The 26925-nt window shown below is 39.5% G+C and overlaps 1 protein-coding gene and 1 pseudogene across 2 annotated transcripts; both read right to left on the bottom strand.

Annotated features, from left to right (window-relative positions):
• Positions 1–3569: 3569 nt before the first annotated feature.
• Positions 3570–4013, bottom strand: LOC116911420 (ubiquitin-conjugating enzyme E2 variant 1-like). Of its 2 annotated transcripts, XM_032915386.1 has the most exons (2): positions 3844–4013; positions 3570–3717 (listed from the first exon to the last, which is right to left on the bottom strand). In XM_032915386.1, the coding sequence occupies exons 1-2, from the start codon at positions 4011–4013 to the stop codon at positions 3570–3572; spliced, it is 318 nt and encodes a 105-aa protein (XP_032771277.1). The 2 variants fall into 2 exon arrangements, with proteins under 2 accessions (XP_032771277.1, XP_032771276.1); XM_032915385.1 differs by having other exon boundaries at positions 3570–4013.
• Positions 4014–17025: 13012 nt separating this feature from the next.
• On the bottom strand, positions 17026–17146 carry LOC116911846 (annotated as a pseudogene).
• Between the last annotated feature and the right edge of the window lie 9779 nt (positions 17147–26925).

The following is a 26925-nucleotide window of genomic DNA, read 5'->3' as shown; positions in this document are numbered from 1 at the left end:
AGAGGAAACTCTGGAATTAAAGCTATACCTATGCAAATTTTTGTAATGTTTATCAGTGAAAATGGGTGGATTGAAGCAATATGTATCTATATAGATAATGCCTTAAATCATACTGGAACAAATAGGGCAAGTTACAGGATACATATATGATGTGATTTACATATGGTTCAAATATGCAAAACAATATTCCTTATGCATTAATTTTAATAAAAATATAAAACATGAAAAGAAAATTCATACATTAAAACAGAGGAAAGAAATTACATTAAACAGTTTACCTGTTACTTTTAGAAGAGAAGGAAATGCCCATGAGCGTAAAAGAAGCCTACAGAACTCCAAATAGATTGGACCAGAAAAGAAATTCCTCCAGTCACATAATAGTTAAAACACCAAATGCACAAAACAAAGAAAGAATATTAAAAGCATTAATGGAAAAAGGTCAAGTAACATATGAAGGCAGACCTATAAGAATTACACCAGACTTCTCACCAGAGACTATGAAAGCCAGAAGATCCTAGGCAAATGTCATACAGACTGTAAGAGAATACAAATGCCAGACTGGGCTACTATATCCAGTAAAACTCTGAATTAACATAGATGGAGAAACCAAGATATTCCATAACAAAACCAAATTTACACTATCTTTCCACAGATCCAGCCCTACAGAAGATAATAGATGGAAAACTCTAACAAAAGGAGGGAAACTACACCCTAGAAAAAGCAAGAAAGTAATCTAATTTCAACTAACCCAAAAGAAGATAGCCACACAAACATAATTCTACCTCTAACAACAAAAATAACAGGAAACGACAATCATTGGTCCCTAATATCTCTCAACATCAATGGATTCAATTCTGCAATAAAAAGACTTAGACTAATAGACTCGATACATAAACAGGAACCAACATTTTGCTGCATACAGGAAACACACCTCAGTTACAAAGACAGACACTACCTCAGGGTAAAAGGCTGGAAAACAATTTTCCAAGCAAATGGTCAGAAGAAACAAGCTGTAATAGTCATTCTAATATCTAGTAAAATTGACTTTCAACCAAAAGTTATCAAAACAGATAAGGAAGGATACTTGATATTCATCAAAGGCAAAACCCACCAAGATGAACTCTCAATCCTGAATGTCTATGCTCCAAATGCAAGGTTGCCTACTTTCATAAAAGAAACCTTACTAAAGCTCAAAGCACACATTGCACCTCACACAGTAATAGTGGGAGATTTCAACACCCAACTCTCGTCAATGAACAGATCATAAAAACAGAAACTAAACAGAGACATAGAGAAACTAACTGAAGTTATGAACCAAATGGACTTAACAGATATTTATACAATATTTCATCCTAAAACAATAGAAAAGACTTTCTTCTCAGCACCTCATGGTACCTTCTCCAAAATTGACTATACAATGGGTCACAAAACAGGCCTCAACAGATACAAGAAAACTGAAATGATCCCATGCATCCTATCAGATCACCAGGGACTAAGGCTGGTCTTCAGTAACAGCAAAAACAACAGAAAGGCCACATATACATGGAACCTGAACAATAATTTACTCAATGATAACTTGGTCAAGGAAGAAATAAAGAAATAAATTAAAGACTTCTTAGAATTTAATGAAAATGAAGCCACAACACACCCAAACTTATGGGACACAATGAAAGCAGTGCTAAGAGGAAAATTCAAAGCTCTGAGTGCCTCCAAAAAGAAAATGGAGAGAGCATACACTAGCAGCTTGACAGAACACCTGAAAGCTCTAGAACAAAAAAGAAGCAAATACATCTAAGAGGAGTAGAGAGCAGGATATAATCAAACTCAGGGCTGAAATCAGCCAAGTAGAAACAAAAAGAGCTATAAAAGAATCAACAAAACCAGGAGCTGGTTCTTTGAGAAAATCAACAACATAGATAAACCATCAGCCAGACTAACCAGAGGGCACAGGGATGGTATTCAAATTAATAAAATCAGAAATGAAAAGGGAGACATAAAACAGAATCTGAGGAAATTAAAAAAAAATATCAGATCCTACTACAAAAGCCTATATTCAACAAAACTGGAAAATCTGGAGGAAAAAGACAGTTTTCTGGCCAGATACCAGGTACCACAGTTAAATCAGGATCAGATAAACGATCTAAACAGTCCCATAATTCCTAAAGAAATAGAAGCAGTTATTAAAAGTCTCTCAATCAAAAAGAACCCAGGACCAGATGGGTTCAGTGCAGAATTCTATCAGACCTTCATAGAAGACCTAATACCAATACTGTCCAAATTATTATCCAATTCCTTCTTCTCTCTCTTTTTTTTTTTTTGTAATACAACAAATTGCCTTTATTTCAGTTGCATCCACATTTCAACATTTAGTGGTCCTGAACAGAGTGGGGAGCGTGGCAATGAGCCAGGAGCCAGGCCCACTGATCTGCAAATGATCTGCAAATGTGGTAACACAGAGCTCCTCTGCATGCGTGCCAAGGGTCTGAGGAGCAACACTGAAAGGGTCAGGGCCTTGCGTTCCAGCTGTCAGGCTCCACACCAGACCCGATGGGTGGTCAGGGTGACTGAGAGCCCTGCTCAAACATCTTCAATGTGTAAAAGCAAAGCAATTATGGGAAAAGGAGCCAAATCAGAACCATGTGCACTGAGGACGCTCCGCATGGCCTTTCTCTAGGCATATATCCAAGGACCCTGAGCGCTGGCTCATCTGAGTCGCCCTGTGACTGCTCTGTTCACCTCTAGACCTGAGCTCAAAGCTGAAGAGCTGATGGTGGTGGCAGGGCCGCGGACCCGGCGCTCCCTTCCCAGGCTGGTTTCAGGTGAACAAGTGTGGTCTGGAGCTAAGTGAGGGAGGCCAGGCTCTTCCAACCTCATCTGGTGGCTTCTGGTCACAGCAAGTGTTGAATGGTGACAGGTAACAAGGGACTTGAGGAGGGGAAAGCAGCACCCCTTGATAAAGGTGGGGAGACGGAAAGCCCTGAATTCCTCACCCGCGGGCAATTTCAGAGGGAAGGGAGGTTACAATCTAAGCTTTGGCCAAGGGTGGGAATGGAGGATTAGGGACCATGGCTTGGATGGGGCAATCACTTAAGACTTTAGAAAGCAGGGGTGCAGCCAAAGTGCCCCAAGCCCAGCGGTGCTCAGTCCCACAGCTGCTACCTGAAGCCTCCCCATCTATTCTAAGGGCCACCACACAGCTGTGGTGGAGGGCAGGGCAGTCAAAGGCAGACCCAGGCCGAGTGCCAGCAGCAGGTGATTGTGTGACGTGTTTGTTCACAGTTGCATTATCTATGCCCACCGCTCCCAAAGGAAATCGATTTCAACACACCTTCTTGATCCCAGAAGTTCAATCAGGGAGACAGTGGTTACACTCGACAGATGATGTTACACAGCACAACTTACATATTTCAAATGGACAAGAAGTTAGTATCAGAGCAGTGTCTCAGGATGAAGTCTGAGTGGGGCTTCCTCTCCAGTACTTTGAGGTCTACAGATGGATCTAGAAAATTCACTACTGTGGAAAATGAAGACTTGAGTTGGACGGGAAAGGGAGGCCGGGGCCTTGGTGACTAATGGCTGTAACACTGTCCTTCTGGTGGCTGTGGCAGCTTCGTGTTCTCTTTTGACATCATCAGGCGCCTCAGTTCCTGCAGGATGACTTTGATGCTGTGGGAATTCTGCCACTCTGCCAGCACTGCCATGGCTCGTGGATCCACCACCCCCTTGGAACTGCTCACGCCGCTCATTTTGACTCTTGATACAAATCTCACAGACAGGGGTGCTTCCAGATACTTAGGCCCACACTCTATCTTAAGGCCGTATATTCGGTTTTCATAAATTGTTCGTGGAGGCCCAATTATCATGCCTGTCCATCTTGTGAGTGTCATGTCCTCATCGTCCTCCAGACCCCAGCTAACTGTGCCGTCACCTACTCCTTTCTGGCCTTCTTCCAGCTCTTTCAACAGTCGAAAATTTTGAGGGACTTTTACTCCTGGGCCTGTGGTGGCTACCATCTTGCGCTGCTGTCGCTCAAAGCTATCCAATTCCTTCTATGAAGCCACAATTACTCTTATACATAAACCGCACGGAGACCCACAAAGAAAGAGAACTTCAGACCAATTTCCCTTATGAATATCGAAAAATGCTCAATATAATTCTTGGAAACTGAATCCAAAAACACATCAAACATGATCAAGTAGGTTTCATCCCAGGGATACAGGGATGGTTCAATATACGGAAATCGATCAATGTAATCCAGTATATAAATAAACTCAAAGAAGAAAAACCACATGATCATCTCAGTAGATGCTGAGAAAGCATTTGACAATATTCAACACCCCTTCATGTTAAAAATCTTGGAAAGATCCAGAATTCAAGCCCCATACCTAAACATAGCAAAAGCAATATACAGCAAACCAGGAGCCAACATCAAACTAAATGGAGAGAAACTTGAAGCAATCCCACTAAAATCAGGGACTAGACAAGGCTGCCCACTCTCTCCCTATTTATTCAATAGAGTTCTTGAAGTTCTAGCCAGAGCAATCAGACAACAAAAACAGGTCAAAGGGATACAAATTGGAAAGGAAGAAGTCAAAATATCACTATTTGCAGATGATAGTATACTTAAATGACCCCAAAAATTCTACCAGAGAACTACTAAACCTGATAAACAACTTCAGCAAAGTGACTGGGTATAAAATTAACTCAAACAAATTAGTAGCCTTCCTCTACTCAAAGGATAAACAGGCTGAGAAGGAAATCAAGGAAATAACGACCTTCACAATAGTCAGAAACAATATAAAAAATACCTCGGTGTGACTTTAACCAAGCAAGTGAAAGATCTGTATGATAAGAACTTCAAGTCTCTGAAGAAAGAAATCAAAGATCTCACAAGATGGAAAGATCTCCCATGCTCATGGATTGGCAGGATTAATATAGTAAAAATGGCCATTGTGGGGTTGGGGATTTAGCTCAGTGGTAGAGCGCTTGCCTAGCAAGCGGAAGGCCCTGGGTTTGGTCTTCAGCTCCGAAAAAAGAAGAAGAAAAAAGAAAAAAGAAAAAAATGGCCATTGTGCCAAAAGCAATCCACAGATTCAATGCAATCCACGTCAAAATTCCAACTCAATTCTTCATAGAGTTAGGAAGAGCAATTTGCAACTTCATTGGGAATAACAACAATAACAAAAAACAAAAACAAAACAAAAAAAACAAAAACCAAAAAAACAAACCAAAAACAAAAACAGGATAGTAAAAACTATCCTCAACAATAAAAGAACTTCAGGGGGAGGCATCACCATCCTTGACCTCAAGCTGTATTGTAGAGCAATAGCGACAAACAAAACAAAACTGTATGGTATTGGTACAGAGACAGGCAGGCAGATCAATGGAAGAGAATTGAAGACCCAGAAATGAACCCACCCAACTGTGGTCACTTGATCTTTGACAAAGGAGCTAAAACCATCCAGTGGAAAAATTATAGCATTTTCAACAAATGCTGCTGGTTCAACTGCAGGTCAGCATGTAGAAGAATGCAAATCAATCCATTCTTGTCTCCTTGTACAAAGCTCAAGTCTAAGTGCATCAAGGACCTCCACATAAAACCAGATGCACTCAAACTAATCGAAGAAAAAGTGGGTAAAAATATCAAGCACACGGGCACAGGAGAAAATTTCCAGAATAGAACACCAATGGCTTATGCTCTAAAATCCAGAATCAGCAAATGGGACTTCATAAAATTGCAAAGCTTCTGTAAGGCAAAGGACACTGTCATTAGGACAAAATGTCAACCAACAGATTTGGAAAAGATCTTTACCAATCATACATCCAATAGAGGGCTAATATCCAATATATACAAAGAACTCAAGAAGTTAGACTTCAGAGAGTCAAATAACCCTATTAAAAATGGTGTACAGAGATAAACAAAGAATTCTCAGCTGAGGAATATCAAATGGCTGAGAAGCACTTAAAGAAATGTTCAACATACTTAATCACCAGGGAAATGCAAATCAAAACAACCCTGAGATTCCACCTCACACCAGCCAGAATGGCTAAGATCAAAAACTCAGGTGACAACAGATGCTGGCAAGGATGTGGAGAAAGAGGAACACTCCTCCATTGTTGGTGGAATTGCAGATTGGTACAACCACTCTGGAAATCAGTCTGGAGGTTCCTCAGAGGACCCAACTGTACCACTCCTGGGCATACACCTAAATGATGCTCCAACATCTAACAAAGACACATGCTTCACTATGTTCACAGCAGCCTTATTTATAATAGCCAGAATCTGGAAAGAACCCAGATGCCCTTCAACAGAGGAATGGATACAGAAAATGTGGTACATCTACACAATGGAGTTCTACTCAGCTATCAAAAACAATGACTTCATGAAATTCATAGGCAAATGGGTGGAACTAGAAAATACCATCCTCAGTGAGGTAACCCCATCAAAAAAAAAAAAAAACCACACATGCATGCACTCATTGATAAGTGGATATTAGCTCAAATGCTCAGATTACCCAAGACATGATCCACAGGCCACATGAGGCTCAAAGTGCACATGCTTTACTCCGTCTTAAAAGGGGGAACCAAAATATTCATAAGAGGGGATATGGAGACAAATGAAACCCTGACATGAAAATGGTCTCTGTTTTTTAAAAATGCACATAAAATGAGGTAAACAAGTCATACTCTCTTAGGCACTATCTTTTTTCTGTATGAAAGGGGCTATGGTAGGTGGTGCTGTAGCCTTGGGTTCTCCTGAGTACAAATAAAAAAAACTGTTAATAGAGTTTTTCTAACCATAGGTGGATGTTGGACCCTAAAGAGTAAGTCAGACCTCCCAGAGTGGTATATCAAGGTCACTGGTAGAAAAGCATGTCAGCCCTCTGTCCCTGGCCCACTTTTGTGATACACTATGGGTGAATCCTTCACTGCCCCCAGAGTGCCTTAGTGAGGCTGACTTCCAGTTGCATTCAGACATTTCTAATATGGACACACGCGCACACACACACACACACACACACACACACACACACACACACACACACATTCTACTGCTTTCTTTCATGTCATTTACTTATTCCCCTAATAATATTCCCTGGAATCGTCTTCGCTGGAGATGATTTCAACATGTATTTGTGTAAAACTAAATTACAATAGAGTTTGTTAGTGAGAGAAGCATGTAGAAAGGGTAAATAAATTTGGAACAACAAATGTCTGAAGAAAGAGATGCATTTTAAAATTAAAAAGAAACCGTCTTTAGTCATGTCTAAACTGCATGGGACTTCATGGTGGATCAAGACGACGCAGCACTTGTTATTAACAATGCCTCCTAAAGATGGGGGAATCATTGGTTAAGAAAACAAAGAATGGACTTAAATCTCTTTCCCTGTGATTACTGGCAATGTCTGTTTTGGAAGTTATCTCACACAAAAATCATATTCTAGAGCTTATAGTTTTTATAGCTCTCTTACATTAATTTAGAGTTTTTAAATCAATTTTAAGTTTAAATTAATTATTGTTGACTTAGTCAAATAATCTCTTACATATTTTTATTATATACATTAATAAATGAGCCACTATAAAATAGTAATTCATTCACTTTGAATGAGACAGCTACATAATTTTACTGTACATTTTTATGTTTCCCATTCATTAATTGTCAATTCTTCCTATGGATATTATGATATGATAAAATGTATTTTACTCATTAAATTCTCTCTACTAACCAACTAAACTTCATATTAAGTATTGATTCTAATTTGGCTAAAGATTCTACTTTTGTTTAAAATATCCATTATTTTAATATAAAAATTAGGTCATAAGCCAATATACTTAAAATAATACATTATCAAAATGCAAAATAAATTTTCTATTGTTATAATATTTAACCTTTTATTGTTTTCTTGTTTAGAAATTGCTTCTGTAACATGTATGTACCTTTTTATTTGTATTAACTTTCTAAAATATTTATACATATCATTTTAATAGTCAGATAATATTTAACTATGACTCTATATTCCTATATAAAAAGTGTGGATGAAATGGACTGAATGTGCAATTCTCAAAACAAGTACAAATGGTCAATAAGCATAAGAAAAGAAACTTCACATCCTTAACTATCAAAAATATTCATCAAAGCTACATGGAATTTCTATCTTCCCTCAGTTGGGGGCTCATCCCTGGGGAACATTATTTCTCTTGCTCTCAGCATTCCTGAGTTACCTGTAGTTTTTTGTCTATAGGTGGGGCCCCATGAAATTTCCCCTCTCCATGTTAACCTGTCTATTGGTGTTGTATTTCTTCAAGTCTCGTTTAAATAGCCATATTGTTGAGCTACTATGAATAAAATATCTCTGTCATTTTAAGGAATCACAACCTCACATCATATTTCCTGGTCTTCGGGCTCTTACAATCTTTCTGCCCCCTCTTCCAAGAATCTCCTTGAGCCTTGGGTGCAGGAGTTATATTGTAGATGAATCGATTTTATCAATCACTTATACTCTGCATTTTAGCAAGTTGTTTTCTACAATGGTCTCCTGTTGCAAAGACGTTTCTTTGATGGGGACAGAGTGTAAAAGCTGCATTTATCTGTGGATATAAAGATAAATATTTATAGTGTGGGTAGAAGTTATTCTAGCTGTGGTGGTAGTAGTTTCTCCTTTAAGGTCTATGACCTCACCGGCCCTGGGTAGTTGGTTGGGTTTCCAGTGTCAGGCACAATTTCCCTCCTGTTGAGTGTGCCTTACGTCCAGTTCAAGGACTGATGATTATTACCAAGATATAAGTGCTACTGGTGCACTTTTAGGGACATCTTGCTGTGCTGGTTGTTATTATAGCTCATACCGTATGTGTATTGGTAGGGTTATTGATTTTTTTCTCTCTTAGAAGCTTACACAGCGTAATCCTGTAGTATGAAAGCTGGTCCTCAGAGATGAGGCTTTCAAGTCAGATCCATCTTGGGTCCTCTGGGTCTGTGTCTGACATATATGGCATCTCCAGCAATAAGAATTTACCTTTAACCTCTGGGAGGTAACCAAGGACAAGAGGAATAGCCTGCACTGTTTTGAGTCTCTTGAATTCCCGTGAGCAATGTCTATGACATTGGACTCCAATGTGAAAGGTGGTTTCTTATGTCTGGTATTGAGGATTTTGTTAAATAGTCTTGGGAGAAGAATCATCTGTCCACATGGAGTTTAAACTGTATCTGTTTATGTATTCACATAAATTACATATATGTGTGTAATTTTATATAAATAAATATTAATATAATTCTTTGTGGCTTCTTCAGACATCCTTAGTGTTATTTTACCCTCTTTCTTCCTCTATATTGATCTTCTGTCCTTATCCGCCATTAAAGCCTTTCCTATTTTACCCATCTCCCTTCAAATAACAGGTAATCAGCCCTTACTCTGTCTAGTAATCCCCCTCCCTAACTAAGGTCCTCTTATCATTTTCCTACTTCTTGCACTTGCTTCAGATAATACACTCATAACTGAGTTTATTCATTTATAAAAATATAGTTGTTTTATTTTGAAGAGAACAGATGGAAATAGATATTGTTTTAGTAAAGGAAATAAGCCAGACTCAAGAAGACAAATACCGCATTTTGAATTTAGATTAAAATTTATACAAATGGCATGAAAGAACAGGAACTATGGGAGGGGAGGAAGTGGACCAGAAGTGGGGAGAAAGGAAAAAAGGAGAGTAATAGAACAGAAATATTCATCAAGTACGGTGATATATATAACAAATTCATAATGAAACATAGTTTATAATTAAAGAATGATGAAAATTACACTTTCTACAAAAACAATAACATCTAGTTAAATTTTAGGTTCATAGCACTTTTTAAGTCTTATTTTACATCTAAGTGGATCAAAATCCTAATTTTCTTTCTGTTTGCTGTAATATTTCTTATTAGACAGAAGTGTATTTGAGGACTTACCCAAAATGTTTAACTTTAGATTATCTTAGTGACAGTAATGTGGTTTCACCAGTGCTCTCTACTTAGGTTCACCTGAACAGCACATGCGTTTCAGTTTTACTCTTTGCAGCATTGTCATTTTGTGGGCGTTGGCTTTCTGGCTCTATCTTCTCAGTTTACTTGTAATGGTGATATCACTCAGTAAATACTGACCAGCCATGTCGTCTGTATGTCCATCCTAATAGCCATGCTTTACCTTCAGCTCTTTTCTTTAGTCCTAAAATTACCAGTCGTTAATCTACATCAGCGCCATCCTATGCATGAAGAGCTTGCCATCGCCCTGTCACATCTTGTCAGGAGTCTGTGCTGACTGCTAGCTACGTCTCCCATTACCACCACTCACCTTCATCGAAGTAGGGCTGCTCATCCTGAGAGTGGTGTCTGAAGCTGATGATCTTAGACTTTTCTCTGCTCCTGATATTGTTTGAATCTGAAATATTCCCAACAGGCTCATGTCGTTATTCTCTAGCTGGAAGCCATAGAATCTTTTCAAAGAGAGGTTTAGCTGGAGTAAAGTAAGAATGGGCTTTAAAAATTATTTGTGAGGCCTCCGGTTCAAACACAGTCTACTTCTTCATACACTGCATCCATTTCCATGAACTAAGATGCTCCAGCGAACATTCCCTGCTAAGATGGGTTGAAAAATTCTGAAACCATGAACCAGAATGAATCTTTCCTGACTTGTGTAATTTCTGTAAATTATGTGTTTTGGTCACAGTTACACAAAAGAACTAATATGGTGTCTAAGAATGGAGCCCCAGGTGCCAGTGCAAACCCTATTACACGATTAGTATCTGAGGAGAGCGTTTGGTCAGATCATGTAACCCTGAACTTGTTTTATCATTTGTAAAAGGTGATTCTGATTCTGCAGTCCTTAACTATCTATGGACTTGTCGTTTGTTAATTTTAAGTCTTTGGCGCTTTCAAAACAGAAAATGGGCCAACAACCTCATCTGTAAAACAAAAAACAAAACAAAAAAAAAACAAAAAAAATTCTGTCCTTACTTCTGTTTTTTCAACTCAGCAATTCTTGCTCTGGATTAGAAATAAATTATTCTTCAAAGTCACGTGTGAAAAGATGCACAGAGGCAGTGGAATCCAGAGGTTGGTAATAGAACAATTGCAATGCTTGAGCGTTCCTGGCTTATACTCATGCTTACTAAAGGATATTTGCACTTTGTGAAGTTTTTAATAATCAGAAACTTTCTAATGATTTTTAGTGAATTCCCATAAGGATCATTGGATAAAAGGCTTCTTTCTCCTCTTTGGAAAATCCCTATATAAGATCAAGAAACATTGGTGCTTTCTGTGGGATGGTTAAGAAGTATTATACTTATCCTGGGATTTTCTTAGCAACTGGCAAACATTCAGGGTGTTAGCTAAGTTACTTGAATAAGGAAATAATAAACAGAGTAACATTTGTTTTAACTTGTTTCTTTCTTATTTCTTCCATTAATTTATTCACTTTACATTCTGATTGCAGTACCCCCTCTCCTCCCAACCCCCTCCACTTCTCCTCTGAGAAGGGGGAGGTGCCCCCGGGTACCAAGCCACCCTGGCACCTCAAGTCACTGCAGGATTAGGTACATTCTCTTCCACTGAGGCCAAAAGACAGCTTAATTTGGGGAGGTTAAGACCCCACTCCAGTTGTCCAGGGGATCCACATGAAGACCAAGCTGCACATCTGCTATATATGTGTGAGGGGCTAGGTCCAACCTTCTTTCTCTTTTCAGATATGGGCTCAGTATTTGCAATACATTTACCTCAGACTCACAAGTGCTAGGATTATAGCCATGTACCACACTGCCTAATTTTCTTCCATTTTCTAAATACTCTCAAATTCTTTTACAGATTAGATGTCCTTATATACATTTGAGATATTTTACAAATTGTATAATGGCAAACTAATAGATATACTAAAACTATAACCTTAGTGAATTTGTCAAACAGCATGATTTTATGTGTATACAAATATATACATATGTTTATATGTGATCATATATGTAGTTACATATGCATCTGTGCATGAGTGTATATGGAGGTCACACAATGACCTCGGGGCTTACCCATCTAGTTTTGTTTGGTTTTGTGACAAGGGCTCACACTAGCATGGCTCACACTGGTTTGGCTAGGCTGACTGGCACATAAGCCATAGGTCCTCTTTTCTCTACCTCCCTATTTGTATGGTTTGCAAACATGGCCCAAACAGCATGTGCCTATGCTAAACAAATCTCTATGCCTTCCTGGGGACCTTATGCAAGGCATTATATTTTTCCATTTATCCACAAAAAAGATTAACTAGTTCTTGCTGGTCTCAAAATTCCTTAAGTCATTTGTTCTTTACTTGTCTTGGCTTAATGACAAATTTTGATCTGCTTTATCTTTCTCTTTACTAATTTTTCTTTCCTTTCCTTCTTCTCCCTCCCCCTTAGTGTTAGGTTTACCTTAACTGCCCCACCCCCTTTGTATTGACTTCCCTTCCTCCTACCTAATTAAAGCCCTGCCTAGTTTTGCTGCCACCCCTTCTAACAATTTGTATCTGGCTATTCCACTCTCTAGTGCTCCTCTTCCCACTCCCTCTCTTTCTCTCCTTTTCCCTTCCTTATCAGTGCTGGAGTCAAAATAGGTCCTCTTGTGTGCTCAGGACTCTGAAGTAAACTTTTGCCCACACAAGCCATACTGTCCCAGTCCATAATCAACTGTTTAATGTCTTAAATTAATTATACCATGGATAAAATTATTGAAGTACAAATAATTCTGCTCCTGCTCCTTCTAAAAGTAGTAGACAAAGATGATCTAAATATTGTGTAATGTCATCAACAAGGAGAAAGCTGTAATTATCATCTCAGTTTTCCAGAACAATGTGCTTATGTGGATGTGTCCTAAGCTAAGAGAAGCAAATGGGACAATTCTATGGCATTACTGACAAGTAGAGATATCAACATTGTAACGTTATTGTTTGTTCAACATGTACTTCTTGTAAGCCATTTTATGTAGCATACTGAATTTAGGCATTTAACATTTGAAAGTTAAAAGTTTAACAAATTATCCATATTTGTAATTATATTTATATATTTATTCAAGCTAGCTTTGCCCTAAAAGTTTTCCTGGTTATTGGTTATTTGTCCTGACTTAATATCCACCACAAATTCTTTATAACTGCCACAAAGGATTTCCTCTAAGTCTCTGAGAAGACAAAGTTGTTTCTATCTCTGGACTATCAATTGCTAAGAATAATTATTTGTAAGAGTTAAAGTGAAGCCAGCTATAGTGGTACTCAACTGGGATCTCAAAACTAGGGAAGTTGAGACAGGGTGGTTGTGTTTGACGCCAGCCTATACTGTGTAGTGAGACCTTGTCTCAAAAATATAAACAAGCAAAAATAAGCAAACAAACAAAGAAAAAACCTAAATGAAGCCAACCAAAGAAAACAACAAATAATTCAATAAATTCAGTTTAACCAGGGTTGGGGATTTAGCTCAGTGGTAGAGGGTTTGCCTAGCAAGCGCAAGGCCCTGGGTTCCGTCCTCAGCTCAAAAAATAAAAAATCAGTTTAACACAGGCACAAACTCCTAAGTCATAGTTATATTTCAAAGTAAAATATTTAGTTAGATTATATTTCTAAATGTGTGGACTTTAAAAGAGTTTAATTTTACTCCACCAGCAGTTATTAAGTCTTAGTACTATTTTAATAGAGCATTCTCTGGTTGACATGACTTACATAATTAAATTCACTTCCTTCCTTCTCCCATGGGCTTCTTCTTAAATTCTCATAAGAGTTCCCATAGGAAATAGGAGACAAGGTCCACTGCACTTGCTTTTCAATTCTTCTTTTTCTGGTGCTTTCCTAGGTGAGCAAATGTGACAAGAGCAAATTCAAAATTTGCTCTTAAAAATTGAAAGTTTTAATTCTCTGGGTTTTGTGAAAAATAAGGCACAAAATCTTCAACTTACTTGTCCTACCTCCAAGATGTTCAGGGGTAGAGAGGGAGCAGAAATTGAGAGAATGGCTAACCAGTGGCCATCAGAGAGGCTTCATTCATCAACTGATGGATGCAGATGCAGCCAAACATTAGACAGAGCTCAGAGAACCTTGAGGAAGAGGGGGAAAGAAGGCTTGAAGGAACCGGAGGGGTCTAGGACACCACAGAAAAATCTATAGAATCAACTAACTCAGGCCCACTAATCAAAGAGCACGCATGGGCCTGACCTAGGCCCTCTGCACACATTTAACAGCTGTGTAGCTTGGTTTTCATGTGGGGCTCCTAACAGAGAACAGGGGCTGCCTCTGACTCTGCTGCCTTTGGGACTCTTCCCTCACTGGGCTGCCTCATCCAGCCTCAATAGATGTGCCTACGTACAAAACCCAAGACCGAAGCGAAAGGGAGGAGGAGTGGGGGCAGACTGTGAGGAGAGAAGGGAGAGGAAACTGCAGTCAGGATGTAAAATTAATTTAAAGAGAAAAAAGAAAAAGAAGCTAACATTATTACACTAATCCCATAATTATAATCACAGACTAGATCTTTGTGGATGTTGCCTCAGGTCTAACCTAGAGTTTCATGCGAGCTGTCAAGGGCTTTACAAGCGGGCTTTGTCCCAGGCCATGGATTTAAAGAAATAGATACTGCAGTGAAATCCTGTAGAAATATAAATGTCATCAATCACTCAAATTTGTAATATTCTTAGATTCTTTTTGCAATATTTATAGTTTTCATATTCAACCTAGGTTTTTAAAGTATCTTGATAAATTATATTTTTCACTTTTTAAAATTCAGATATGAAGAGAATATAAGGAAATAAAAATATTGAAATTAATATCACAACTATGTTTTAAAGTAGTATAGTATGAAATTATAATGTTATAATAAAATTGTTGTTGGATATTATTTTTATAAATCACAAGTATATGTTTTTAAAGAGTTAATAGCTAAAGTACTCAAAATTCATAAAGTAGTTCCATAAGATATAAAATTTAGGCTTTGATTATTTATGCTTGTCCTGTGGTCACTTTTTTCAGCTTTCAAGCAAACCCCTTTGAAGTGTCCTCCTACAGGAGTTGGTGTTGAAAAACTGAGAAGACAGAGACAGATCACCTGAGAAGTAATTCCCTGCTTCTTGGATCAGTAGTTGTCATTTTTGACTGATTTCTGTACTTTCTTGAGGAGATTCTTTTCAGTTTAATACCACGATTCCCATGTCCTACCTAAAAGCTACTGAATCAGGTGAGCTGTGGCCAGAGACATGATACAAAGTTTCCAGGAGATTCTGGTGATCAGAAAAGATTGTGAAGCACGGTGTTAGGAAATCGTTAAATCGTTAAGTGAAATTTGAATGCAACTGAGAGGAAGTATGCAATCTAAATATGAGGTTTTATCATTGCTACCAGTTGAAGACATGTAAATAAAGCCAATGAAAATAGATTCAGAGACCAAACATGTAAATGTATCCCTGTTATTTTGCTTTAAAGGTAAGGTACAACTCGATGCCAGGTTTAAATGTTGTAATAGGTATTGTATGAACTTTAACGATGGAAGTGCAGATTCCACATTCAAAAAAGTACTAGCAGCAAACTACCTTTTTGGTGAAACTCTACGTCTGACTGTGATGTAATTTTGTATATCACTTCCAAAATCAAAATGCAAGTGTTGTTCTTTATCTACAGTCTACTCAAATGTAGTACATGTGTTCAAAGGTCAAATCATTTAATTTCCGTTTGACTTGTGTGGGAACTTCTGCCCCTCTCTTTCTCACTCTTCTCTTCTGCCTTCCTGAGAGGTACCTGAACCGGTCAGTCACGGACTCTCCCACTCTCGTGCCGGCAGAGCCATTATCAGCAACGCTGCAACCAGGACCAGCTTTACCCTGCTGCCCAGGTAAAGTGCAGAGCCAGCTCTCCCAAGTGCTGCAGTTAGTGGAAGATATGGCCAGTTTCCCCACTCTGATAACACCAGGGCCAGTCCTACTTCCTGCCATAGACGGCAAGGGATAAGGTGTTTCTCTTTTGTCTGCACCACTGCCCAGCAGACAAGAGGTAGGGCCATCTCTCCCGTGCTAACACCCTTGGGGCCAGCTCATCTGTAACCCCCATATTCAGGGCCAACTCTACTGTGCTGCTTAGAGGAAGTGCAGGGCCAGCTTTTATGCTTTCATGACTCCAGGGCCAGATCTCCCACAACCCCCACATATAGGGTCAACTCTACTGTGCTGCCTCAGTGAGGTACAGGTCTGGTACCCTGAGTGCTACAGCAGGTGAGAAGCGGGACCAGCTCTCCTCTTCTGCTGACCTCTGGGCCAGTTCTTCTTCCTGCCATAGGTGCAAGGGGTGTGTGCGTGGGGGCCCGGTATCCTCCCTTGCCCAAGTCACCGCAAGCAGACAAGTGACAGGGCCACCTTTCACGGCTCACATCCTCAGGCCAGCTTGCCCAATCCCCTGCCACCAGGATCCACTCTACTGAGCTGCTCAGGCAAAGTGCAGGGCCCAATCTCCCAAATGATGCAGCTCCAAGGTCAGCTCTCCCACAATTCCCAGGTAAGGAGTGGGACCAGTTCTGCACAGCCCTGACACATTCATATGTCCGTGGGCATAGCCCAGACCAGTAACATCTGGCCTTTGGTGGTAAGAGACCCCTACAGGGCCACAGACCCAGACATGGCCCCTGGTGGCAGCACAGGCCAGGATCCCACCATGATCCCAGATAGCATCATCAGCTACTCACAAGCTATTTCTCACACCCTCAAATCTTTAGTTCTGCCTCTTTTTATTGTGCTGACATTCTTCTGTTTCTTTTCCATTTCTCCACCACTTACTTGCTCTTCTAAGTGGCACCTGGGATCTCCGAATGTCTGGGGTCATCTCAGGAGTGCTTTGCCCTGCTTGTGCATTATGGTGCCAGGCAGGGGTCGTTTCAGGTATGGTCTGCTTCCTCCAAGTTTGCCTGGTGCCAAAATGATTGTGGTCTCAGGCTTGCTCCCTGTCCTGGGAGCCCATCTGGGCCTGCCTGGCACCAGACTGATTGCCTCAGGCTTGCCTTTTTTCAGGGAATGTTGAGCTACTAATCATCCAGATGTTCATAGGTCAGAGTAGACATAGCCTCTCTCCTGTCTACCACCTATGGACATGTGTGACACATTATCCATTCCTGCAGCGCCTCTGGGGTCAGTAGATCTTATGATTCCCAAGATCTTGTCACTAAACTAAACCAAATGAAATGAAGGAAAAGCAAGGAAATTTTAGAAAGAAAGTCACAAAAGGGGTTTTATTGGTGGGTAAAGTCAAGGCAACCAGTTTCAAATAGGACTTCAACCTGGTGGTAATTATAAAATTGTTTTCCTATGTTAATTCATTTTCTTGAACATTATTTTGTGGGGGGGCAGCCTCAGTACTTCTTTCTTGTTGGTTCTTCTTGAAGCAACAGAGTGGGAAGAGCTTCAGTGGGGGTAAGACTTGCTCTTATGAGATATTTAGGGTTGCTGTTCAATAATAAAACATTTACCTATCTTAAGTCTAAGTCACTGTGCTTCTGTAGCTGACTTGCCTGTCTGGGTTGCTCTGAGGTGAGAAACTGTTTAGCGCCGCATCATAAAACAGCAGCGGAGTAAACAAAGCAGCCTTTGTTCTGTCTCTGCAGGAACTGCGCAGCCCTAACCTCCAGCCTCCTAGTTGAAGTTGCAGGAAGAAAAAGGGACACTTTGAAAAGTGATTTAAGCTTTTATTTCTGTTCTAAAAGTTTCCTATGAAAGCTTTCTAAGGAAAAGGGGGAAGGGGTGTCTAAGAAAAGGGGGATAAGGGGTCTAAGAAAAAAGGGGATGTGGATGCTTTTTCCCCCTTGTTCTACAAATCTGCCTGAGGCTAAATTGAAGTGTTTGGGATTAATGGCTTTGGCATAGGAGATTTCAAGACAGCCTAACATTGACTCTCACCTAATTACTAGCTGTTACTCCTATGCAGATCGACAATGAAAAGGAACAAGTAAAACCAAAAGATGTACAAATATACAGTTTGGGGAGAAAAGGAGCAACAGGACATGTAATAGAAGTACATCCAGTCCTTAGAAATAAATTAAAAAAAAAAAGACTGGTACTAAATGGAATTAACAAAGTGGTGACGCTAGGGAAAGGCCACCATCCAGCTAAGCTTCCGCCTTGCGAAAGGCATTAGAGAAAAGCTTAAGCAGTGATGGAAACAGAACAACAACAGAAAGCTGGCGCAAATGTGATTGAAGGAGGGGGCCAATCTCCAGCATCATCAGGCAGCAGAACATGGCAGCTTCAGCCACATGATCCTGACTTTAGAGTCAGGCCTACAAGAAAGGGGCTATGAAACCTCTCTCTGCCATTAAGGAAAGCTGCTGAGGCCAGGTATGTGTCCAGAGTGTACCTACATGGAGGCCCAGTGAGGCCATGATGAAAAGGTGAAACCAGAATTTCACTGGAGACTCTAAGATGTTGGAGATGCCAGAGTAGTGGGATGCCTGCCAAGGAGAGCTGCAGTTCAGGTGCGGAACCAGCCCGAGAGAGAAGTGTGTTGCAGTCAGCAAATCTGAATGAAGTCGAAGATCTGAAGAGTCCTTTATGAGACAAGAAAATGCAGAAGGTGGAATTTTCCCTGCCAGTTTTCTGTCTTGCTCTGGGCCAGTATTTCCTCACTACGCTCTTTTTTCCCTCTTTGAATGGTAATGTATTTTGTGCCGTTATATGTTGAAAGTATATAATTTACTTTTAGGTTTTGATTTTACTGGGTCTTAGAGCTAAGAGAATGCCATGAGTCTCAGAAGAGACTTTTGAACTTTGGAATTTTAAATGAGGTTGAGACTGAAAGACTATGGGGACTTTGAAGTTGGACTAAATGTATTTTGCATTATGATATGGCTCTAAGCCTATGGGGGACAGGGAACGGAATGTGGCAGCTTGAATAAGAATGACCTCCATAGCCCATATAGCTGAATGTTTAGTCATCAGGGAGTGACGCTATTGGAAAGAATTAGAAGAATTGGGAGGTATGGCATTGTAGGAGGAGGAAGTGTGTCTCCGGGAATGGTCTTTGAGGTTTCAATGCCCACGCCAGGCACAGTTTTCTCTCTTCCTGTGGTCTGTATATCGGGATGTTGCTCTCAGCTATTGCTCCAGTTTGATGCATGCCAAGATGTTTTCTGTCACGATGATAATGGACCAGGCCTCTGATACTGTTAGTAAGTCCCCAGTTAGATGCTTTCCTTTGTAAGAGTTGCCTTGGGCATGATGTCTGTTAACAATAATAGAACAATAACTTAGACGAACAGTAAGCCCAAATAAACTTTCTTTTAGAAATTGCCTTGGTCATGATGATTTATCACAACAGAAAAATAATTAATACAGAACTTTCCTCAATAATCTCTACTCCAATAATTTTGATTTTCTAGGCATTTCCCACAAAAACACTGTGGAAAATTCAAAAATTTTGTTTAAAACTTGGCCAAACTAGTGTTGTCTTAGAGGACAGTTGCTTCGACCACAACCCTAACTAACCCGTGGGGAGGAGCATACTTTAGACCATGAAAACAGAAGCTAGCTTTTTTCTCTTATACTAGAGTTATTAAATAACTCTGCTCAGTTCTGTAAACTATTTCTTTTTGTTCTGCTGTTAATAAAATTTAAGCTTAATATCATGCCATAAGTACTGTGACTCCCATCCATCATGATGTGATTCCTAAAAGTACTCTTTTAGGAATTAAAAAAGAAAAGAAAAAGTAACAGATTTCTTTTAGACAACGGGAATTAGCTCCATTAAAAAAAAAATCTCCTTTGACTGAGCTGATAATCCCCATCTCTGCATCTATCTCTGGACTCCTTTCCGTTTAGTAATTATTTTTAAGGATCTTTGGCATGCAGAGTAAGATTATGTTTTTTAATAATTGGAAATACTATGATCCTGTGGGTTGCCATAAAATTAACTATGAGATTTCAGTAGAATTTTCAGGCCTCATAAATTCTTCTATACTTTGACTATATATTATTACTGAATTGATCACATTTTGGGGACCTAAAGGCAACAACTGGCAACCACCTTATGGGGTCAAGATCTTTTTTCACATATTCCTAAAAAGTAATGACATCCTCCATCTTTGAAGTGCTGAGACCTGGCAATTTTTTTGTTTGGTTCTTTGGTTAGTTTTTTGTTTTGTTTTTAATTATTTTATTTATTTACATTCCAGCCATTGCCCCCACCTTCCTGGTTCCCCTTCCCACCATTCCTCATTTCATTCCTCCTCCCCTTGCCTCGAGAGGGTGCTTCCCACCTCCAGGCCTCTCCCTTCCCTGGGTCCTCAAGTCTCTGGAGGATTAGACACATCTTCTCCCACTGAGGTCACACCAGGCAGTCCTCTGCTATGTAAGTGCAGGGCTTGGGGGCTCCAACCAGCCTACGTATGCTGCCTACATGGCTTCATGGTTGGTGGCTCAGTTTCTAGGAGCTCCCTGGGGTCTGGGTTAGTTGAGTCTGCTGGTCTTCCTATGGGGTTGCCCTCCCCTTCAGTTTTTTTAATCCTTCCACTAATTCAACCATAGGGGTCCCGACTTCAGTCCAACGATTGGCCTCAGTCAGCTGCTGACAGAGCCTCTCAGAGGCGAGCATGATCTGTCATGGTCACAATTCTCGGAACTTGTAAACAGAGCACCCAGCTTTTTCAAGATCTTTTAAATCAAGCTAAAAATCATTATCTCACTTATCTAAGAAAAGGTAACTCTGAAATGCTGAAAGTCAAATACCATACATGTTGTATTAATTTGAAGTTGGAAAGAATAGCCTGTGTCTATAAGAAAAGATTATAATGATACATGTCAAAACCTTCAGGGACTCGTGAGACAGGACAGCAGGTAAAGCACTTTATCTACAATTCTGATGACTTGAGTTTGATCCTGGGACTCACACAGTTGAACCAACTGACCTACACACACACACACACACACACACACACACACACAATTAGTAAGTAAATGCTAAAAATATTAATTTTGTGGTATGATTATGAATAGTTTTATTTATCTCCTATAATTTGTAAAATTTTCTCCCTAATCAAGTATCACTTTTCTATTTTAATCTTTTTTTAACTATGATTATTTATCTGAATACTATTTTGAAGTATAAATGACCTCTTTCTGATAATTTTCCTATTCTATAGATCATTTAACTTTTTAAACCCTGAGAACATGTTGACATTTGCAAAAAATCAAAAACAATCTGTAAGACTTCAGCTCTTCTATTTGAAATGTAAAAAGATTTTTTCATTTTAAAAAATAAATAAGGAGCTTGGAAGAGACAAAGTGGGGCACATGAAACTTACTTCAGAGAACAAAATGGTTTTTAGTGGTTAAGAATTGTGAGTATATGAGTACAGTCATCCATCCATGCCTGCAGAGGGTGGGTTCCAAAGGAACCAAAATCATCAGATATTCAACTCCACAGACTCCAGAGGATCGATGAAACAGCAGGGAAGGGATGGATGTTTTGATAACTCTGGGGTTTTGATGAACTTAGAAGAAATGGCAGCATGCATGAATTATGCATATTGGAATTCCCCTTAAAAAAAAATGTTTCATGTCTCAAGTATGTTATAGAAGCTGGAGAAACCTACCAAACCTAAAGGCATGAGGAACCATCACAGAGCATTTCAGTGAATAATGTACGTGGATCAGAGCTCGTGTAAGTACCTGGACCTTGCTTCAGCCTTGTGTGGATGGATATGGAAAGCATAAGAAAGAATGAAGTCCATTATCTAAACGGGAAGATTTAAATATGAACAAAATTAGCTTTATCTTCTTGACTCGGGCCCTGGGCCTCCGGGGCTGTCATCCTCAGTGTCACCATGTTGCTACATTCCCCCACGGGTCACAGTTCTGTGCTGAATCGTACATCATCTCTAGCACAAGTTTCGCTGATTTCTGAGCTTTTCTCTGTCTACTGCTCTCTTTACTACTACAGCTCCAGAAAATTCTTGCTACCCTAGACTTGCTGACAAGGGAGTCAATATCTTGCACTCAGGAGTCCACTGTGCTCTGTTCGAGTTTTCTTCCTCTTCTGAAATCCAAAATTTGTCATTAACTAGATGATGAGACCAGTGTAGAAATCAGCTAACTCACTCCTCTTTTCTCAGTGGCCCCAATTCTGCTTAGCTGTTATTTAATGTTTAAAACTAAGTACTTCATATATATTGTGTTTGATTATTGTTTATGAAATCGTAGCAAGTCTTCTACTAATTATACAGCTGGATCTAAATGTATCAATTATCATATTTTTAACCTTTATAACTTCAATTTTGATTTGCAAACATTTATGACTGGGGCTGGAGATGTGGCTCAGCAGTTAAGCACGTTTGCTGTCTAGAGGACCTGGGTTTGGTTCCCGACATTCAGATTGTGTTGTTCACAGCTGTTTATAACTCTACCTTCAGGATTTCTGATGCCTCTGGTCTCCATGGACACTTGCTGTCCCATTCACATATCCATACACAGATACACATGCGAACCCACAACTAAAATAATAAAAATAAAGTATTTAAGTCACGACTGACCATTTTCACCATGTCTTATTATTTAATGGTTTTTCTTTTTTAAACATTAAAAATATCTTTAAGGAATTTGTTATTTTTCTTTCATTTGTATTTCTTTTATTTTCTAGATTTTGCATCCCATTTCTCTCTCTTTTGTATTTGTTTGTCTCTGGAATTATAAAAGTTTACTATTAATTCATCCTTTATGGAGTTGTTTCCACAAGATTAATACATTCAGGTTTTTAGAGGTATCTATGATAGAAAAGCAGGTTTGGTTTGTTTCACACTACTAAGAGTTTCAGTAAACTAAGAATTTATCGTATGGGATTTTCCACAGACAGATTAATGCAAATCATACAACAGCTCCAGCTTAGGGGTAAGCTTCTCATTTCTATTTTCTCCTGCAGAAACTCATTAGTTGACCCGCTTCTTCACAGCGACAGTGGCTTAGTGAGTACAATGTTCTAGTTGCTATGGTATACATTGGCTTTTATTTTAAAGGATTAATTTCTAAATTTAATTTTTCTTCAGACTTTAGACTTAAGCCTGCGACCCTGGTACAAGTTAAACTCTGGGCCTTGGGGAATTTACCTTAGTCTGTCTTTTTCATAGGTCACTGAGTTCAGGTTTCGCTCATTATACTGATTTTGAATATTTTATCTGTTTCTACCTGGGGATTTCCTTTGCTTCTTTCCAGTATTAGTTCTGTATTTAAAATTAATTTGGATTTATTGTACTCAGTTTTCTAATTATTTTGTGTGGTTAAGGAAACTTCAAGAGTCAGCTAATCTACCACAATATTTCTTTGACCCATGTTATTTTTTGTCTATTTAAGTATTTATCTTTTAAGTAAAATATTTCCTTGAACAATTTTTTCCTTTTAGTGGATATGTTATCAGCTCACGCCTTCCTATCAAAAGAAGCCAAAGTGTTAGAATATGAAGGTTTTCATTGCCGGGGATCATGTTAATTTAATCTGTACCATGCAGGACTCCAAGTAGAACAGCAATCAAATAGAATTTTAGAAGTATCCATGAATTTTGCAAGCAAATGGATGGAGCTAGAAAATATCATTCTGAGTGAGGTAACTCAGACCCAAAAGGATATGCATGTTATGTACTCACTAGTAAGTGGATATCAGTCAAAAAAAAGTAGAGAATTTTTAGGATACAAAACACAGAACTCAAGAAGGTTAACAAGCCGGAGGACCCAGGTGAGGATGCCTCAATCCTACTTTAGAGGGAGAAGAAAGCAAATATAGGTGTGGGGAGAGGGACAGAGGGACCTGGGTGGGAAAGGGGACAGAGAAGAGAGGGGGGCATGATCAGGTATTGGGAGGCGGGGGACAGGACGGAAGACCTGAGGGCCAGCAGAAAGAAATGAAATAGGCAACCTCAGGAGGTAGGAGTGGGGGGACCCTCTAGAACGTACCAGAGACCTGAGAGACGAGAGACTCTCAGGACTCAAAGGGAGGTGACTTAGATGAAATGCCCTACAGTGGGGGAGATGGAACTTGTAGAGTCCACCTCCAGGAGAAAGACAGGGCATCAAGTAGAGGGATCCCAGTCGAAACTCTGACCCAGAATTGTTCCTGTCTGAAAGAACTGCAGGAACAAAAAAGGAGGAGAGCATGAGGGAAAGGAGGTCCAGTGAGAGGCCCAAATTGGGATCCAGCTCAGGGGAAGCCCCAAGGCCTGACACTATTACTGATGCTATGGTGTGCTTACAAACAGGGGCCTAGCATGACTGATCTCTGAAAGACCCAACAAGCAGTGGAAAGAGTCCGATGCAGATATTTACACCCAACCAATGGATTGAAGCTGGTGACCCCTATGGTAGAATTAGGAGAAAGCTGGAATAAGCTGAGGAGGGTGAGCCTATAGGAGGACCCCTGGGATCTCTCAGACACTGAGACACCAACCAGGCAGCATCCACCAGCTGATATGAGGCCCTCAACACAAATACAGCAGAGGACTGTCGGATCTGGACTCAACCAGACAAGATGCACCTAACCCTCAAGAAACTTGGGGTCCCAGGGAGTGGGGAGGTCTGGTGGGGTAGGGGCAGGGGTGGGGACATCCTCTTGGAGGCATGGGGCAGAGGGAAGGAGGTGTGGGATGTAGAACAGTCAGAGGGTGGACCAGGAGGGGGATAAAGTCTGGACTGTAAAAAAAGATTAAAGAGTACATTTAAAAAAAGTATCCACTAAAGAGAATACAATGATAATTCTAAAAGTTCACTAAGAATGCATATTTATTAAAAAATAAAACTTTACACACAAATTCACCTTTGTCTTCATGTGCTCAATGTTATCTAAGTCTGTAAATGATCCCTCAGCTACCAGTTATTTTCTCCATTACTTAGATGAGAAGATAGAGTACTCAGAAAAAAATCCTAGCGGTGAGGAGATGGCTTAGTCATCTTGTTATATAAGCATGCGTACCTGAGTTCCTACCCTAAATATCTTTTTTTAAAAAAGGCTAGGCATGGCAGTGTACGGTTGTAATTCTAGCACTGGAAGGCAGAAGCAGGTGCATTGTTAAGATTTTATGGCCAGCTAGAATTCAATGGCCAGCTATCCCGGCCAATGGAAAGCACTGGGTTCAGTGAGAGATCCTGTCTCAAAAAGCAAAACAAACTAAACAAAATAAAGTAGGGAATAATAGAAGACAATATCTCATTATCTACTCTATTAATGTGAATGTGCATGTACCAGATACAAATGCTCTCATGTGCTGGTTAGTTTCTGTCAACACACAAAATAGAGTCACCTGAAAAGAGGAACCCCAGTTAAGAAATTGTCTCCATTAAATCGTCATGTGGATATGTCTGTGGGGCATTTTGTTAATGACTGACTTGGGAGGACCCCGTTCTGTGCAGGTTGGGCATGCAATGGAGAGCAAATCACTAAGCAGCTTTCCTCCATGGTTCATGTTTCTGCCTTTCCTTGACTTCATGTCCTGAATTCCCTCAATGGTGGATTGTTTCCTGGGAGTTGCAAGACATTCTAGACCCTTTTCTCGCCAAATTTCTTTTAGTTATGGTGTTTCATCATGTCAATAAAAACTGAACAGCATGCACACACACATCAAATATGTACACTGTTCACACACAAAAAAGAAAAATACAGAAAAATTTAGTAAGAAGTAATGATAAAATAGATTAAAATATATTTAACTTTATTCTGTTTAGCTAAATAACAAATATAAAATATTATAACTATGAGTATATAGGAAACCAATGACAGACCAAAGTAAAAGTAATACTAAAGTCCAGGTTGCTCAACCAGTTAATTTTGTTGGGGTTACTCACAGGATCAGAAATGACTCAGACAGCTGTACCAGTAAAGCCCACCCCAGCATGGCCGACAGCCCATGAAAGTGGAAACCTGAGCTCTCTGCACTACTCACAGGCAGATTGGAGAATGTCCTTTCCTGATGGTCCGGTTGGTCTGAGCCTCTTCCGTGAAGCTCAGCTCTTTCAGACAGTTTGGCTGGTTCTTGGAGCTCAGCTTGTCTGAGAGTCTTCCTTCAGTCTTTACTGTTTCTATTACTCCTTGGGAAGGAAGAGCTTAGTGAATCTGGTCAGTTCCAGGGACTTCCTGTTGCTATTATCAGTTATTTGTTTCCTGTCATAATGAACTTCCTTGTATTTTACCTTCCCTTATAACATCCTGATGGTTCAAAAGTAGGAATAAGTTTTAAAGACTGAGAACAGAATGGCCCAGATTGACGTTGGGCAGAGGGCAATATTCAAGGGGTGAGTCTTCTTCAAAAGAGGCCTAGAGGAAAACCTTAAAGAAATCCTAAACTCTATGTTATAAAGTTGTAAAGAACCCAAATAATCTCTAATTTTAAAATATGAGTTTGCTAAGGTAAAGAAAGAGGAAGACCAGCAATGTAATGGTTTTGTTTTGTTTTGTTTTGTTTTGTTTTGTTTAGGGCAGAATTAGTTAAAGACAATTCTGTTTCTCCCACCTAAGTACATTGTTAGTCTTTTTGGTATAATTAAATATTACTCGACTAGTAAAACGTTCCAAACTCAAAGGAACCAGATGCAGAGAGTATCAGGGTTCTTTCTTGGAAGAACATATGCCAAGATTGCTTTAGTTGATTTTACATAACTCTTAGAGAATTGATTCATTTCATAACTAGGGACTTTTCTTCAGTGAAGGTCATCACCAAAAGAAAATATTTTTTCTTCCCTGTATAACAACAGATAAATTGTGGTGACACTGATGACTCATACCTCAAAAATACTACTGTAATTTTCATACAGTCCACACTTGTTTCATCTAATTAGAAATTAATGTGCAAATATTTACAATATATTTATGCCACATGATGAAGACATAACTTCAACTGATCAAAGTCTCCTTAGGTGTATAAAAAAGGAAAACAAAGCATCTTGCCCTAA

Source organism: Rattus rattus, chromosome 10, assembly GCF_011064425.1.
Source record: "Rattus rattus isolate New Zealand chromosome 10, Rrattus_CSIRO_v1, whole genome shotgun sequence".
In the NCBI taxonomy this organism is placed as follows: Eukaryota; Metazoa; Chordata; class Mammalia; order Rodentia; family Muridae; genus Rattus; species Rattus rattus.
The sequence above is the reverse complement of the archived record's forward strand: the minus strand, read 5'-3'. Positions and strand labels throughout refer to the sequence as shown.

Excerpts from the sequence above, each read along its gene's own strand:
- LOC116911420 (XM_032915385.1), bottom strand. The coding sequence starts at position 4,013 with ATGGTAGCCACCACAGGCCCAGGAGTAAAAGTCCCTCAAAATTTTCGA.